The sequence below is a fragment of the Lissotriton vulgaris genome, chromosome 6 (assembly GCF_964263255.1).
Source record: "Lissotriton vulgaris chromosome 6, aLisVul1.2, whole genome shotgun sequence".
In the NCBI taxonomy this organism is placed as follows: domain Eukaryota; kingdom Metazoa; phylum Chordata; class Amphibia; order Caudata; family Salamandridae; genus Lissotriton; species Lissotriton vulgaris.
The window spans coordinates 230,349,830-230,368,422 of NC_141694.1; the positions used below are offsets into that span (position 1 = coordinate 230,349,830).

The window sequence follows — 18,593 nt, forward strand, 5'->3', positions numbered from 1 at the left end:
GCCAGGTCTCAGTGCTGTGAACACCCGCAGAAGACAAATCAGCACACTTATATGATAATATGCAAATTTCTGTATCAACCATGTGCATATCTACTGCTGTTAAAGCCTCTTTACTAAAATTCCTTTTTTTAACCGCCTCATCTATCAATCTACACATTCATTGGCCTGGCAGTCATGGGAGGCAGTATTTAGAATTACTCAAAAAGAAATTCAATTTCCGTTTTTATCCACATTTAAAATAAATACAGACAAAAAAATGAATGCTTTCTGTCTGTATCTATCAGGAGCCTTACTTATGACTAAGGTTGTATTTAATCAACATATTTACTTGTGGGAAGAGGGCGACTTGGAACAACCAGATAGGTCAGTTTCCCAAGCAGGATATCTGGTAGAAATGTTTGGCATGAAACTAAATAAACACATAAAAATATGCTTTGATTATATGAAGCACAATTTTGAAAATGGAATACACTTTGAGATCGAAGTTATAGAAAATGATATATGCACCAATAAACTCAAGAAAAACTGAAAAATACTGACATAAATTCATATTACCAATTTCCATAAATGAAGAATCAAACAAAACACAAATTCTAGTTCTATAAATATATTTATTATCATATAACAAGAACTTAACAATAAACATAAACTATATACATTTCTATTACAGATAACCCTGTTTTTGTATTCACAGAAATAGCCAGTTTTGCTCCAGTGTGATTAGATAAAGACATGTAAATGTGTAGCACGTGTGGACATCTATCTTGTCAACTAGCACCTCCTTTGGAGGTAAGAGACAAAAACGTAGCTCTGCTCCAGCATGCTGGATGCTTCTGCACCAATTTATTTGTTCACACTTGCACCTTGTTTACACATATCCAATGAAATGCAATGTACGGTGATAAATTGTGCTTATTATCTTTTGTTTTCAATGAATAAATAGAAAGAAATACCAGCAGAGAAAAAGTTTGGAAACTTAACGTAATCTTTGTGTGTATCATTCAACCCTATACAGGCACAAAATATTCTTTTGCTAATGAAATGAATGCCCACTTCTACGAAGGGTCCAGTTCAATATAGACTAGAGAATTGATTAAAAGAATAATAATTTTTTTAATGAAATGAATGCCCACTTATATGACTGGTCTAGTTTAATAAATACTAGGGAATTGATTAACAAAGCCCCTATTCGAGAAATCAAAATTCTGCTTTTGTAGGATAATTCCTGAATTTGAAGAGCATTTCTAATTTAAGGGATTGGAAAAAATTACAGGAGAACAGATTCAATAGTCATAGTTATGCTAGATTCTTCTAGTGCGAAACAAAAAAGCTCATGTGGAATTCCCACTAGGTCAAACACTTTCACATGTAAATTTGTATACATTTTTCAATGAAGACATTTCTTTCGCTGCACTTTAAACACTAAAGAGCATCTTCCCTTTCCTACCCTGGAAAGGCACTTACTCCTACCAGTCACAGAAGCATGTTTTTGCAGAATGCAAAACTATTTGCAAGAGGCATGTGAAATACCCACAAAAATAGGTATCTGTGGGTGTTCATCTACGGAAGCATTGTACTCCCAAAATGAAGAAATTCCATCATACAGGTGAATTTTCTTCATTTGCAAGCATGCTTAACAATGAGCAATGTGCAGTTCCAAGATGATATAACAGCATTTAAATACCACATAGGTAAACAGAAATGTCAACAGAGTGGATCCAAGGACGTTGCGTCATTTTGTTTTATTGGGTATACCTCTTTTGAGGAAATATAACGAATATGACGAATATGTTCAGGTTAAGGGGCAATCTTGGGAACTCAAGAAGATGAGTAGGAAAATATTCTGACAGTCAGAGTTAAAGTTATCTACAATGCCTCAAAATACATAATGTGTACTTTACGTGCTTATACAGCTATAATACTAAGCTACTTCGTGGTCTCAAAAAAGAAATTGGAGCCTTTTAGATATCCATTGGGTATCTAGTCTGCATACAATATTGTCAGACAAATGAAATTTACTTGAATGCTGAGAGGTTTTTAGAAAAATAGTATGAAAATGCCCCTAAGAAAATGTAGCATGACATTTCTCAATTCATAAGGTACTATGTGAACAGAACTCTTTCTTGTGGTATAATCAGCTAAATGCTATGGACTAAATTGCTACCTTAGGCCACTGAATCTGGCTGGAATTTGGTATACTACAAACCACCTCTGTATATATGTTTTATATCTATATAGGTATAAATGGTGGTGTATAAAAAGGCTAAATAAAATAAGCAACTTCCTCATAAGGCGCTTTAGGATTCTAATACGAATCTACAGCGCTACATATATGCCAGAATATCATTTCACCATGTACTCCATTCACACTATTTGATGGTAGGAGAAAAAAGTCTATGACAAAAAGCTACTAGTAGAAATTTTGAAGCCTGCACTCCTGATATTACAAGGATTCTAATGAGAACAGCTCTAAAAAAAGCATATCGGACAATATCCAAAACCGAAATACATTCCTATAGATACAAAGCTCTGCCCAAATATTGCTCAAAAAGCAGACGCGGGCACAGAAAGAAGAAAGGCGGAGTTACACCAGAACCGTGCATAGCAGCCTTCCGTTCCAAACAGAAATCGTTGTTCCACACACTTGTATGGAATTTTTTATTAAATATATAAAATATATACCATTTCTTTCTCTCCCTTGTCTCCTTTTCATACACAAAGTGCTGTGTCAAGAGAATTGGGAAACTCTTCTGAATCCTCTGGAAGACTTACTTTCAGTACAAGAACTGACCCCAAGGTAATATTTTCATCCTCAGCATTTGATATAAAAACAAAAATCTGCCTTTGATACAACAAGTTAAGGACTGAATGAGACCTGGTCACTCTGATAATCTTTCTAAGGGCACACTGCTAAAATAAGTGCACTGGCAGAGTGAATCTACACTGGATCCTCTTGGAAGGCCTCAAACCTAAGGTAAATACGGCACTTATAAACAGGTTTAGTCACCGCATGATGCACTATATAAAAACTTTAACCATAAATTGTAGCATTTATTCTTCGGTCTGTCTCACTCTGCTACATCAAAGTCAACAAACAAGTGAAACTCTATTGCACCTGGTTTGATAAAAAGCCTAAACTTCGAGCAAGTCCCACCATCTCAAGCAGTGGCACACTTCTATGGTTGTGGCACATTATACATGTTATCCGGCATCTCACCCGGTCTTCATCATACGACAAAGGTGATTTTCTACATTCAATGTAGACAATATACTTTTAAGTCTGTAGACCAGTGTGTCTTCTCTATGCTCTTCTCTCTTCTTCAAAGTAAAGTCATTGCTTGAGTTGGTTAAAAAAAAGGGGAACAAAAATATTTCGGCATAAGAGTTCTGAAGAGAGCAGACTGCTATCACCCACTCTGAATGTATTTTTTTATTACTACACATCCATGTCGGAAAACCGGGCATGGCATATTTGGTAAAAGGGTCCATGTATTCGTCGTGGGGTCATAAGATTCCATATTGCCCAGGGCAGGTCCTTCACTGCTGACAATTCCACCAGTGGCATAAATTTTCCCATCAAGAACCACAGCACTGTCAGAAATAAAAATATAAGAATATATTAGTAAATGTAACAAGAATGTTTCAAAAACGTTATGATGACATCCAAAGTATTCACTTACAAATTTATAAAAACCATAAAATCATACAGTGTAAGACAATGATCTTATCAATAAAAGTGAATACAGATTTAGAATACAGATTGTCATACATGATTACGTGAAGTACATACCATGTATAAAGTGTAAGAGTATTTGTACTCAACAATGAACTACTTGAGTCGCAGTAAACCTTCTACCTTCTCACTATGAGAGCTTCAACTAAAATTTGAATCAACAGAACATGTAAAATGTATCAGTTTACAGACAGAAAATCAATAAATGATTTTCAACAATGTTTTAGGCATATCGAGAAACTAACTGCTTTCCTATACTTCCGCATTAAACACAAACACTGTATATTTTTTTGAAAACCCAGAAAGAGATAATTGGAGGAGCAGCCACAATATTTAACATGATGAATGCGGATAGGCGCAGGCAGAAAGTAAATCATGCATCAACTTATTTATCATACCACTGAGAAATACTTTTCTGAGCTGCAGATTCAAATTATGGGTGAATACACTTCCACCAAAAATGTTCTTCAGTGACTATATTTTTCTTAAACACTATAGGACTATATAGCAATGCTAATTGTTATACTTAACCATTGCTTCAGGCTTAGTTTCTTCCAAGTTGTAAAGGAATTATCTGTATTGTTAAATACATAAAACAGCCCAACATTGAAAAACAAATTTAGATACGTAAAAGAACCAGGGAACCATCACCATGCCAGTACAGAAAGCCTCAAACCTCATAAAGAAGAGCACAACACATATACTCAGGATTGCCAATTACCCCAAATCTTTTTGTCTTTTTCGCACACCCTCTTAATTTATAAATCATACTCTTGCAAGCCCCCATGAGAGAAGAATGGAGTGAACCCTCGAAGGGGAGCAACAGCTCCCTGCCACCAGAACCCTGATGGAGAAAGTCCAGAGGGTGATCCGCGGGAAAGTGGGTAGCTGAGTCACCCATGCGCAAAATTCCCACAGCGGTGGAAACAGTGTGAGCGAAAGCCGCACCCACCTCCGTAGGGCCCCGCGGAGGGGAAAGAAGCTCCTCGTTAGGGGACGGCTGCAAGCTAAGGCAGCCATCCCCCAACCGGAGGATGGAAGGGCCAGGTCCGGAAAGAAGGAAGAGGGACCGAGAAGTGTGGAACAAGCGGCTCCTCTGGCGTAGACTATGGCCACGGAGACGGCGAGGAGCCGCCCTTAGACGATGTCGGTGAAAAAGCCACAACGCGGCGACCCGTCTCCGGCAAGGATGTCACCAGCAAACGCCAAACCTCTGGAGAAGAAGAGGTGTCCGAAGACAAGTCAACCACCTGACGTCGGCCTGGCACCGTAGAGTCCGCAATCTGAGGCAGGACATCATCGTCAGTCGGCGCCAGGGGAGACGCTGGGCAGCCTCTGGCACAGCGCACAGGACCGGGGATGGGCCGGGGCAGAGAGGGAACAGCGCAGGAAAGGCATCAACCAGACCTCCGATGAGGCAGCCGCCAGTGTGGAAGGCTGAGAGGGTCCTGGGGAGGCACATGGGGTCCCTGCCAGCCTCAACCCCTCACGGGGCGTGAGGGGCCCTCCGTCGACCCCTGTGGTGCCGCCAGGGCCTGCAGCCGCCGGCGCCAAAGCGGCATTACCTCAGCCTCAGACAACACTGCCACCTGTCCAGAGGACCAAAAGGGGCTTGGCGGTGCGTCCCAAGCCCCAGTGACCTCCCGCGACACCACAGGGACTCCTGCGGGAGTCTGCAGCGAAGCAGAGGCGCCGTGGTCCGAAGGAGGGAACCCCGAAGGGCCGCATGCCCAATGGCACCAAATCCTCCGAACCTGGATCCGAGCCATTCGGCGCCGGAGCCTCTGGCGACACCATGGAGGGCCCCGCACACTGCAAGGGATCCACGGATGTCCCAGGAGGGGAAGGAGGAAGGGAGAAGCCAGTGGGGCCTGCAGAGCCACTGCATAGGTTTCCATCTGAGCTCTAGTCGCCCCTACATCGGGAAACGGCGGAAAAGGGGACGACACGCGGGGCTGCACCACCCACGGAGAGCCCACACCCCCGACAGGCTGGAAACCGACTCTCGGGGACAAACTGCGACACTTACCGACAGGCGAGGGACACTCTTGCGACCTGGGAGACGGATGCTGTCGACGAGGGAGGCAGCAGGTACGAGAACCCTCCGCAAGGGGCCAAGCGAGATGACAGGGCCGAGCTGGACATGCGAGACGAGAGAAGCTTCATCCGGTGCTCCCGCCGGGACTTCAGCTTCATCTGTTCACACGACTCACAATCACTCACAATCAGTGGAGTCGTGGTGTTATCCCAAACACCACATGCAGATTGGGTCAGGGTCTGTCGCCGACATCAGGCATTCACAAGACAAGCACGTCTTAAAGCCCGAACGCATTAACACACTGTTTCACTAGGAAAAGGGAAAAGGCCTAAACAGGCCCAGAGCACAAACAGGATCCGTGCTGCATGAGAAAAAGGAACAAACTGACGTAGGCGCGCCGGGGTGGGACTTATGTGACCTCGCTGACGTCACGTACGCAGACAATGCCTGGGCACGTGATGCCGTCCCCCCAGCATTCAGGGATGCTGCGCGAAAGATTTTCAGATCCAGTCTCACGCCTGGGGATAATTCTACGTGAAAGATCTGTGGCTAGAAGTCTGTATCAGATACTTGTTTTAACAAATTTGCATAGCCATTTCATATATTTCATGGCTGATCGTCAGCACAGAATTGGGAATCTTGTGATCTGTCGGAGCGGGAGCAGGGGAGCCTCACATACAGCAGACCTAGACCATAGTTTTTGCAGTGTCTCCAACTATAGCCACCAAGCGAGGATATTTCTGTCCCCAAACAATCATTCTCCTATCAGCACCATCTGTGCTGCCCAATGATGGGAGTGAAGGGTCAGGTTCACAGAGTAAACCTTCATGCAGAGAAAAGGTTTATGTCACAAAGGATATTCTAAGGAGTTGACTCCTCAAAAGGAATTTGGAGACCAGTGTTTGCAGATCCGGGTAGAGATTGGCAGGGTATAAGGATCGTTCAGCAATGCATAAAGGAAGCTAGGCATCACAAACATTTTGGTGTAACACCGCGCTCCGACATTTTGTTGTACATTTTCCCCATAGTGGCTTAAAGAGGAGACCTTTACAGACCTCGTACACAAGGTGATTGATAATTATTTCAAGGTAAACACTTCTTCAGTGTCATCACCTTAAAGTGCCTAGGGGCACTGTCTGCCCCTAGGAACCCATGTCCATTGCAGCATTTTCCCCATAGTTCTCTTCGTGAGGAGGCCCCCCGCCAGTTTCTCCTCATGTCGTGTTTCTACCATGTGGGCCAACCAATGTCTGTGGTGTTCCCCCTCAGTACTGCACCTCTGTTTCTCAATAGGCCTCTCAGGACCAGTGCAGGCCTGCTGCACCACTTTTCTAAATGGTGGGTACCGGCGGATCCAAAGAAGGAGAAAGGCGGGCAAGAAAGTGCAGATCCAAGGAAGTAGGGGCAAAGAACCCTCCCACCTTCCTGGGTCGTTGCAGTTCCTGATGCTGCCCCCTCACCTCCAAGCCATGCGGAGAGCAGTCTCAGAAGATTTCAGTGTGTACCCACCAACTGTACCCAACCTCTGTGCCCCTCACATGTTGCTGACGTCCTGGTCTACTACTGGCAGTACTGTATCACTTCAGCCCCTTCAGTGTACCCTTGTGGAGTGTCACCCCGCAATACAGCAGATGAGGCCCAGGGGTGGAACCCACTTGGTGCCACTTCAGCACTGCCTTTCCACTATGGACCACCAGCAGAGCCTGGGGGGTCGACAAACCCCCCCAACCAGCGCCTCACTGCTCGAGCCCATCCAGGCCTCACTGTACAGCACTTCCAGCTGCCACCTTAAGTGAGGGCATCTTTAGGGCTCAGTCAGGTAGAAAGTAATTGTATCTGACAAAGTGCTTAATTTCGCCACGTTGGAGCCCCACTTAAACCTTTTCTCAACCGCAGGTTCATTGCTCCGGTATCTTATTGCTGGAGACAGAATGTTGCAGGATTATAGGTGCTGATATGAGAGCTCTAGGCGAAGTCATCTGCCATCTTGTGCTACCGACCACAGTCTGATGAACACTAGTTCCCGATATAATTCAATGCTAGCTCAGGAAAACATTACAAATACCAGAGTAGCATTGCAAATTTGTTGCTCCAAAAAGAGGTGCAGAACAATTAAGAGTTGCCATTTAGAATAGCTGTTCTATACGGCAAGTTATGTATTGTCTTCCATATGAGCCTCTCTCTCACCCATTCCTAAATCGGTTTCATACTCAATCAAAGCTCCTACTGATACATCTTTGGATAAGCCAAAATCAAAATTACTTCAGATAATGTAAGACACAATTCTGTGTTTTTCTGGCCAGGTTCCGTTTCAAAAAGATAGATTCTGCATGTGATGCCCACCACAGAAATGATCAATCGTTCAATGGTATTGGAGGAGGGGACCCATTATCATGGCACTGAAATTCTTCACAAGCTGGATTACTCTTTCTCAGTTCTTTCAAGCAACTTGTGGCTTACAATACTTCAGTTCACCATTGTTTGTGAGTTATTGTTTGGATATAATTAAATCCATGATAATTCTCCTTTTTAGGACCTTTACTCTGATGCTCATCCCAACCCTGGCATTTAACAACATTTATTACTTTTTCATTAACTTAAATTATATTAAATTTAAAAAAAAGGGAAAACTTGGCATAATTATAACAACCTTAGTCTAAAACAGCTTGCCAATTTTAAACCCATACAGTGTTGAGTTTCAAATTAATGTACTTAATTTAGTGTATGTATTTTTATATTGATTCAACTGTATCCTTATTAGAACACTATTGCTAACTCTAACCTATTCTTTCTATGGGTAATATTTCATTTTGATTCTTATTGTAGAATGTATAATGTGATTTAAATAAGTAAAAATAAATGCATGGCAGATATGTATTAAATTATTTTTCACAGTTTGGTAAGTTAATGGTGCACAATTTAATGAGAACACTGTAATTGTGCTAGAGAGGTAATTTCGTTGGGGTAGTGGTCACTAGAGGTAGTGTTGGAGAGATAATTACATGCTCCCCAGCTGAGTTGGAACCTGAATTCAGTCAGTGTGGGTTGGTAATTATCAACAACCAATGAAGCCTTTTGCCTGGCTTTTCTAGCAGGGATAGCAGGTTTACTAATAGACAATTGTCACTGCTCGTTCTTGGAACAACTTGCCACTGTCCCTCCGTATGTCAAAATCGGAATGCTTATTTCGATGCAATCTAAAAACCTGTCCGTTTTCCAACCTCTAGTTGCACATAGACAATCACAACTGCTTACTGTTTGCAGTGCCGGGACCCCCCGTTGGGGGTAGCTGCACGCTATATAAGTTTCTAAATAATAATAATTTTAAATAATAATCAGACAACATAAGGTCCCACATATTAACAGCCTAATGTATGTGTTAGACCGGGCACAGGCAGGTTAGGCTAATAAGAGGCTTATTCGGTTCTTGATAAGAATTGCAGCCAGGTACTGGGATGAGCAAGCTTTTTATTTAGCTTCGGTGCTGTTGAGTGCTAGATCTTTGATAGTCTAAGGGTCTCTCCATCTCCAGAGGAGTAAGGTACACAAGCACTATACCTTCCCTCACATGAAACCTGGAAGGCAGACATTGTTTCTCCACTCCCCAGCAGTATTTCCCCTGCCTCCTGTAGACTTAGGCCACTGAGTATAATAAGGTGTGTTCTTGTGGCTCTGTAGGGGAGCAAATTGTCTTAGGCGTGCTACTGGATTGTCGTCTGCACCATGCTTTGTGCACGGACGGAAATAATAGTGTAAAAACCTACTGAGTTTGAGGCTAATATATGGAAGGATGCTTAGAAATGGATCACCAGTGGTAAGAAAGTAAAGCATTATTGCAGCTGTAATAAACCTAAATAAATGATTTGGCAAAATGACAGCTTGTTGTGAAATACCAAATGATACAAGTATGTAAATATTCACGCATGTTTTAAATGTTGAACAACGTACATTTTGTTTTTGTTTTATTGGAGTGATGTTTGAATGACAATTTGTCTTAAAGAAGTATGCACAGAAAATGAAAATAGATTTACAAAGAAAATAGACATAAATGTTATTTAACTTTTTGAAACTACAGGGCTGTCTGGCTACCAAAGAAGAGCAGAAACAAATTCTCCTGGCTGTTGTTACACCCATGGTATCCTATGTAACGCAGCCTCTAGTTGTCATTCATACAGGTTCCCAGTCTAAACATAGGAGTCCCCAATGTGCCGTTCTTTGACCCCCTCCTTGAACATATATTTTTTGACTTTTATTATCATCACTTTGTTGATGGCATCATAACATTTATCTCCATTATGATCCACTTCATGTTAAATTACCTGCTATGTATCCCTCATCTGCTCCTGCATGGCTTTACACAGATCATGCTAAATCCCGCAAAAATTGACATCCGCTTTTTATCCTCATCAATATAACATAACACCATACACCCTGCTCTGTACTCCCTTTCTCATGCATCGTAAGTCTTCCATAATGTCCCTATCATATTGGAAAGCAAGAAAACTCTTTTGAAATGAGATTCAGCCTTCCAGAACTCTACAGACATTGCCACTCAATACCAGCTATTTAATATACAGAGGCTCTGACCTGATCCTCTGCGCAGACAAAATCTGTGCAAACTAGTTCACAAACTTGAACACTGCATCAAATCCCTCACTGGTCACTCTTTACTACCAAACATGATAATAAGTACAATAAAAACCTTACATGCACGATTAACTACTGCTAATTCACCAAAAATCTGATTTTCTAAATGACCATCAAAGATGCAAATTCTCCTCATTGAAGATAACCATACGCAAATTAACATATTACATTGTTATTGCGGCTATACTGTGATCAGATTTATTTTTTCATTAGGTCTGTAACAATTGTTCAAATTCTTGCTCTTACTGCTCTCGTCCTTTATCCATAATGTTATTGGCAGTAGCTCCTCCGACTCATATGACACTTCCTCCTCTGCCTCAACCTCCCTAAACAGTTTTGTATCACCTCTTAATTCCAATAACTTTTTTTTTCTCCAGGCTCCCAAACATTGCAATGTCTACTCTTTGGAGACCAGAAGAGTTGCCATTATGGAAACATTCAAGAATAAACCAATACATCAATTTGAAGACTAAAAGCCTCCTTCATAGATGTTGATTCTTAACGAGTCACATAGCCTTCTCTTAAGACTTCTATGGAGATTATCTTATTCTAAAGTTTTATTATAGCACCACATAACACTACATCAAACGCCAACCTGTCTGCCACTGTGCTGTTATTACAGTTGAAAGCTGTTGCTAAGCTTGACATTTCTGATTGTGATACTTCAATAAACACAAACACAAGAAAGGGCTAGTGTCTCAGAAAGCTTTGTACAAATCGCCGGAAAAGTAACAAACAAGAAGAAGGATTGAACTTGTACAAAAAGGGAAAAATCGGAATTGCAATGGGGAAAAAAATAGCGCTTATATCTTACTTCATACCATTCTGCAAATATCACCACCTTCTTAGAAAAACCGGGAAAAGCCCAGAAAAAAATAAAAATACAAATGTTGAAGGTGTCTCCAATCACATACAAGAATTACTACCCTTAAAGATTACAGGGACCAATAATCAGACATTCTTATATAGAAACACACTAAACTTCATGCCCACGTTTTACTGAACTCAGAACACTTGGGGAAATAGCTGTGCTTTTTGTTCAACACGTGAATCAAACGCGATTCACTAATCCAAATACTTGACCAAACAAAGAAGACACGCCCAGAAACAATCACAATGCACTGTTTTGGCCCAACCCAACATTGAGACTCACATCATGCACTGTTAAAAGAAGTGTGAATGAATTCTCAATTGCTCACCTGCAGAACTGCCTGGAGTGATTCATGTTGGCGCCTGCCTTAATATTGCCTTTATCGGGGTCGTAGATTGTGGTCGCTCTTGCATAGGCTCCTCCAAGGATAAAGACAAAACCATTGAGGGCAACGGCTGGGGCATATTTGTTATCTGCCAATGAAAGAAGGAATTGGTCCCAGATCAGACTTGTGCTTACTACAGTTTATTTTTGTCGAGTCACTCAAGTTATATTACATTTTTATTGCTTCATTCACATGATGTATAGAAGAATACTGTCAGACATCCTCACAACTTTATAAGAAACAAAGGGAATAGGCTGTGGTTTATCATTTGCATTTCTTCAGATCACATGGAAAAGGTTTAGAGATTTCCTAGGAAATCTAGGTAGCCCCGTGGATAGGACAAGCCGCCTTCTCCTCTGAGGCGCCTAACTCTCAGCTTCTCAAAAGCCTTTTATTGGACCTTTAATGCATTAGATTGGAAAATAGGTAAACTTGCAGAAATTTCACTTGCCCAACATGCTTTACTGCTCTCGTCCTTTATCCATAATGTTATTGGCAGTAGCTCCTCCGACTCATATGACACTTCCTCCTCTGCCTCAACCTCCCTAAACAGTTTTGTATCACCTCTTAATTCCAATAACTTTTTTTTTCTCCAGGCTCCCAAACATTGCAATGTCTACTCTTTGGAGACCAGAAGAGTTGCCATTATGGAAACATTCAAGAATAAACCAATACATCAATTTGAAGACTAAAAGCCTCCTTCATAGATGTTGATTCTTAACGAGTCACATAGCCTTCTCTTAAGACTTCTATGGAGATTATCTTATTCTAAAGTTTTATTATAGCACCACATAACACTACATCAAACGCCAACCTGTCTGCCACTGTGCTGTTATTACAGTTGAAAGCTGTTGCTAAGCTTGACATTTCTGATTGTGATACTTCAATAAACACAAACACAAGAAAGGGCTAGTGTCTCAGAAAGCTTTGTACAAATCGCCGGAAAAGTAACAAACAAGAAGAAGGATTGAACTTGTACAAAAAGGGAAAAATCGGAATTGCAATGGGGAAAAAAATTGCCCTTTAGTCCGTTGTCCGTTCCACTGGCCATGCTTGTCTGCCCAGCAACAGGCTATTTTTAGTACTGGTCAAGCCGCACATGCGCAGCTCCAACTGACCCGTAGATCTTCAGGAATGTGCACCAAACTGACCAGCGGAGTTGTGCCCCCTCCAATGAGCTGGCAGTATTCCAAAACATGACCATATATGTCTCGAAAATGTGTCTTAACTTGTGCCGCCTATCTTTTATTGCCCCAAAACTGTATATAAAATGAGGTTGCACCGATGTTCGGTGTGATACCTCTTGCATTACCGAAGGGTGCTGTTTGAGTGTACCACCACCCCATGGGGTCTTAATAAACTTGTTCTTTGCCTTTTACAGTTTCCGTGCCAACAGTTCTTGAGTGTGAGTGGGTTATCTCCGGAGCGTGTAGGCCTTGGGAACCCCGAAATACTTCAATTGGCGACTCTGGTGGGACTCATCGGCGACTCGGATGCCCAAAGGAGAGGTCGTGACGAAGGCTTGGAAACCCGCCATGGGCGCGCGCTGCCACGAGTGACCCGAGTCTTGGCTGCCACGGTGTTTTTTCCTTTCCTTCCGATCTGACCTTCCAGGTGGCGCCGGTCTCCGACTGAGTCTTCGAAGTGTCTGCATCGTTGAGAAAGTGCTGTTTGGCTGATTTGGCTTACAAGACCTTGGCAGTTGGAATCTGGACAGTTGGGAATTTGGTAAGCTTTGTGTTCGGTAAGGTAGTCTTCGGACGCTTACTGAAGTTCTGCGATTTGTGTTCGGTAAGGTAGTCTTCGGACGCTTACTGAAGTTCTGCGATTTGTGTTCGGTAAGGTAGTCTTCGGACGCTTACTGAAAATCTGTGCTTTGTGATCGGTGAGGTAGTCTTCGGACGCTTGCCGAGTCCTATGAACTTTGATTTGAGTTAGCTAACATTGTGAATTTGTGATCTTTGAACTTATATGTGTAGTGCACTTCACATAGGCAGGCATGTAGAGATGTTTCTCTAACTTTGTTTTTTTTTTCCTTTGAGCGGCACAATCGTGTGGAGAACTGTAAGTGCCATTTTGTCCGGTGTCACGCTTTTGTGATACTTTTTGAACATGCCTGTTTTCAGCACACTCCGAGGAATGTGTTGTCTAGGAGAAGGTACCTCAATTAGGTTAGCGGAATCACAGCCGGCTCCCCCAGAGGGAACTCCAAATAGGGACATGTACATAAAGCTTGGCCTTCCCCCTATTATGTACAGTAAATTATGGCATAAATACACCAAGGCCGATCCTGAATTGCAATGGCCTCTACACGGGTCGTATGATTTGAGTAAAATACAATTTGTAGAGCAATGTATGTTTCAACGCAGGTCTAGACAAAACATGTTTGATTGCGTACGAATGTGGGAGAAAGCGGCGCGTGAGCGAATGAAGCGTGAGGTTGCCTTGGCGGACAAAGAGCAGCGCAAGGCTGCTCAGGATAAGGCTTTACAGCTTGAGGTAAAGGAGGCTCAGGAGAAGAAAGAAAGGGAGGAACGGGAACGTAATTTGCAAACGACTGGTCAGTTTCCTATTCGCCGACCACTTTATCCTGTCCTTAATAATGAAAATGATGATTTTTCTTTGTTAGATCGGTCACCGCCTCCGTACGTTTCGCCGACGGCTCCGGCTGCGGATTCCGAGGATGATGGACAGGATCAGTTGAGCAAGAAGGGGGTATCGGCTCTCAGGTTTCCTGCGGATAGGTCCGCTCATTTACGCAGTTGGGCTCGTAAAGTGAATAAGCATTGTGTTACTCAAGAGCAGTTGTTAACAGAAAAGAAAGGGTGGTCGGATCTTGAATTAATGTATTTTCTGTCCAGTCTGGCGGATGAAGTTGGAAACGCATATCGTGAACTTTCTGATACGCTCGAGCCTAAAGTGTTGTCGGTGTATCGTGAGAATTTAGCTAAAGGTGATTTTGATCTTTCAGATGTTGACGACCTGTTCAAGCAATTGATCAAGCTGCGGGATGAGACAACCCAATTGCGACAGGAACGAAAACGGAGGAAAAAGGAGTCCGAGCCGGAAAATAACGGGCAGGCTAAGGAGTGTTCTCTCCGTGGTTCAGATAAGAGTTCTGCGTTGCATGTTATGCCTATGCGTGAAGCCGCGCCTTTGTATGTTCCACCAAAAGGGGAAGGTACGGATGATGATAAATTGTCAAAGGATGCGAAAGGGTATTTTGTGTATAATTGGGTATACACGCCATGGAATAGAGCAGATGTCATGGCATTGAAAAATTCTTTACCTGATCTTCGGAAGAATCCGGCGGCATTTTATGAGGGGGTGGAGGGGGCTATATCGTCTTGTGTGATGACTCTTGTGGATATAGATTTGTTTTTTGGACTAATTTTACCACCTGATATGTGGAGGCAAATTCGTAAAAATAATGATGAAACGATATTGGGGGGGACATGGAAAGACATAAATGCTGCAGATTTGGAAAGAGAACCAGCATGTAAGCCTTGTCAGTTAATTCTAGACCTTCCGGCAGCTATATTGAATAAATTAAAAACGCTCGTTCCCCGCAAAAAGATTGATTGGACCATGTTAACGTCGTGCAAGCAGAAACCCGATGAAACGGTCTCAGATTTCTTTACACGCTTCGAAGAGGCGTTTCATGATTACAGTGGTCAATCTTTAACTGACGATACGGGTCGGCATTTGTTTGTAGATAAGTATGTAGCTAATCTCCTACCGGAGATTGCAAAGCGATTGAAGTCGAGTGAAAGTTCCTGGGCCACGGCGACCCCTGCGTCCTTGTTAACTATGGCTCAGTATTATGAGCGGCAGGAAGTGGAGGCTAAAGAAAGTGTAGAGAAAAAGGAGAAGGAATTGAAAACGAAGGTGATGTTGGCGCAGGTTCGGGGAACACAGGGTAGAGGGAATGATAGAGGTAGACGAGGTGGAGGAAACGCATCGTATGGTCGTACGGACATTGCGGAGGATCAGTGTGCTTATTGTAAGGAGTTTGGGCATTGGGCCGAAGATTGTCCGGTACTTCGTGAACAGCGTAGTCAGCGTGGTCGAGGCAGTGGAAGGTCAAGAGGAGGTTATACTGGAACGAGAGGTGGCGGAGGTGATCGTAGACAGGTTGAGGAGAGGGGCCGTGGCCAGGACGAACGAAATACGTTTGATAGACGGAATCAATATCAGATTTTGGAAGGAGAGAATGTGGAACATCAGGATTATGTGCATGCATAGGATTGCGTAGGATGGGGTAAGGAATCAGTTGAAGTGCCGGTAGATCAGCAAGGTCCATATGTAACAGCGGGTATTTTGGGTTCTACTGATCAATTTCTAGTCGACACAGGAGCTACTCGTAGCGCTCTGTCGAAAAACTTGGTTCCGAGGGCTCCCCTGTCTGGCGAAATGATTACGTGTGTAGGGTTTGATGGCACACCCTCCCCCAGCCCATTGTCCAAGCCCCTTGCACTATGCATTGACAAATACTTTAGTTTTGGCCAATTTTTGTTATCACCCCATACCCCAGACAATATCCTGGGCATTGATTTGCTTAAATATTTTCGAGCAACAATACGCTGCGCTCCAGAGGGAGTGCGGGTTATTCTGAACGACAATTACCCTGACCCTGATGATTGCCCTGACCCTGACAGATTTTATGCCATTCTAGACATCCCTGCTTTGGCTTCCCTGCCGCACACGTTGTGGGCGACCTCAGATACGGATGTGGGAGAGATGCGCATTCCACCAATACGCATTACTGTTAAAGAGGGGGCCCCTCTACCACGAGTGCCACAGTATAAGATTTCGAAAGAAGGTGAAATTGCACTGACACATATTGTTCAGGACTTGATTTCTGCAGGGGTGGTGGAGGAGGTCCCTTATAATGTTTGTAACAGCCCTATTCTACCGATTCTTAAGAGAGACTCAGATGGCAAGATCTACAGATTTATTATTGATTTGCGTGAGATAAATAAAATTGTCATTCCCCAATACCCGCTGGTGTCTGATATCACGACTTTGCTTACTTTGGTTCCACCGACGGCCACCACCTTTAGCGTTATTGACTTAAAGAATGCGTTCTTTTCCATCCCTGTGCACCCAGATAGCAGATATCTGTTTGGTTTTACGCTCAATAATAAATCGTATAGATTTTGTCGTGTTCCCCAAGGATATACTGAAAGCCCTAGCATCTACAGCCAGGCTTTGAAACGACAACTAGATTCCTTTAAATTGCAGTCTGGCGTTGCGCTCATCCAGTATGTGGATGACCTTTTGCTTGCCGCCGACTCCTATGCACAATGTGAACAGAGTACGCTTGCATTGCTTTCCTTTTTGGCACAAAACAATCACAAGGTTTCCAAGAAAAAGCTTCAATACTGTAGACCCCAGGTGACCTACCTCGGTCATCTGTTGTCTAAGGAGGGGCGGGCATTAACATCTGATCGAATTCAGGCAATTTTAGACACACCAGTCCCCCGCACGCAGAGAGATGTGCGTGCCTTCATAGGGTTGACGTCCTTTTGTAGGCAATGGATCATGGGTTTTTCACATATCATAAAACCTTTGCTAGCATTACTGTCCAAAGCTACACCGATGCCTCTTGAGTGGACAGATGAATGTCAGAAAGCTTTTGAACAGTTGAGACAGGCCCTTTGTTCCGCACCCGTGTTAGGAACACCAGACTACACAAAACTTTTCACATTGTACGTGCACGAGAATGATGGGTGCGCGTTGTCAGTGTTAGTGCAGTTACACGGGGATAAGCAGAGACCATGTGCATACTTCTCTGCCATTCTGGATCCTGTAGCACGAGGGTTGCCTGGGTGTTTTCGAGCGGTAGCGGCAACAGCAGTAGCCATACGACAGAGTGAGGGCATAGTGTTATCACACAAATTGTTGGTGTTAGTCCCTCACGCAGTAGATGCCCTGTTAAATCAAACAAAGACCCAATACCTCACGAGTGCACGACTTACAGGATATGAGCTGACACTCTTAGCGCCACACATAACATTGAAAAGATGCGCTACTTTGAACCCTGCCACCTTATTGCCCTATCCGGCCGAGGAGGGTCAGGAAGAAAAACATCACGACTGTGTTTTCCTGACTGAGGAACAGACAAAGGGTCGTGTTGACTTACAGGATGTGCCACTTCCTGATGTAGATGGGGAACTGTGGGTTGATGGATCGTGTTTAAGGCTGCCAGATGGTACGACTTCCGCAGCATATGCGATCACGACTCTTAAGACAGTGGTAGAAACAGCTAGAATACCACAAAAATCGGCTCAGGCAGCAGAGCTGATAGCTTTAACAAGAGCCTGCGAATTGAGTGCCGGATTATGTGTGAACATATACACGGACAGCCGGTATGCCTTTGGAGTGGCCCATGACTTCGGGCTTCTTTGGAGGGAACGCGGGTTTCTGACATCACACGGGGAGCACATTATGCACGGAGAGCTAGTGCGTGATCTCCTAAATGCGTTGCTTAGCCCTAAAAAAGTAGCGATAGTGAAGTGCAGTGCCCATAAGAAGATTACGGATAAAGTGGGTCAAGGAAATGCCTTTGCAGACAGCATAGCAAGGCAGACGGCTATGTCCCGAACTAGCTCCCCTATGTACGTGGTACAATCACAGGCTGAGAGATGGAGTGATGCTAGAGCAGAGATACGGGATATTCAAAAATCAGCCACAGAATCTGAACTTGCGGCTTGGGCAGCAGATGGGGTACTAGATGACGAGGGTTGTTGGAGAAGCAAAGACATGGAGAAGTGGAAATTGCCTGCGGCTTACTTACAGGCGATGGTCCAGATGACACATGGACTGGCCCATATCGGAGCTCTTGCAATCACTCGGCTTTTAACACGAGTTTGGGAACATCCCGAGATTGCGAATACTGCAAAGAGAGTAGTGCAGA

At 43.4% G+C, this 18,593-nt stretch overlaps 1 protein-coding gene across 1 annotated transcript in view; it reads right to left on the reverse strand.

The window, feature by feature from the left end:
• Nucleotides 1-599: 599 nt before the first annotated feature.
• KLHL29 (kelch like family member 29) overlaps nt 600-18,593 on the reverse strand; it is a 729,019-nt gene continuing 711,025 nt past the window's right edge. The window contains exons 11-12 of the mRNA XM_086926271.1: nt 11,618-11,762; nt 600-3,591 (exon numbers count right to left, since the gene is read on the reverse strand). Coding sequence (XP_086782397.1) covers nt 3,408-3,591; nt 11,618-11,762 — 329 coding nt within the window. The 3' untranslated portion in view covers nt 600-3,407. The remainder of the gene's footprint in view (nt 3,592-11,617; nt 11,763-18,593) is intronic.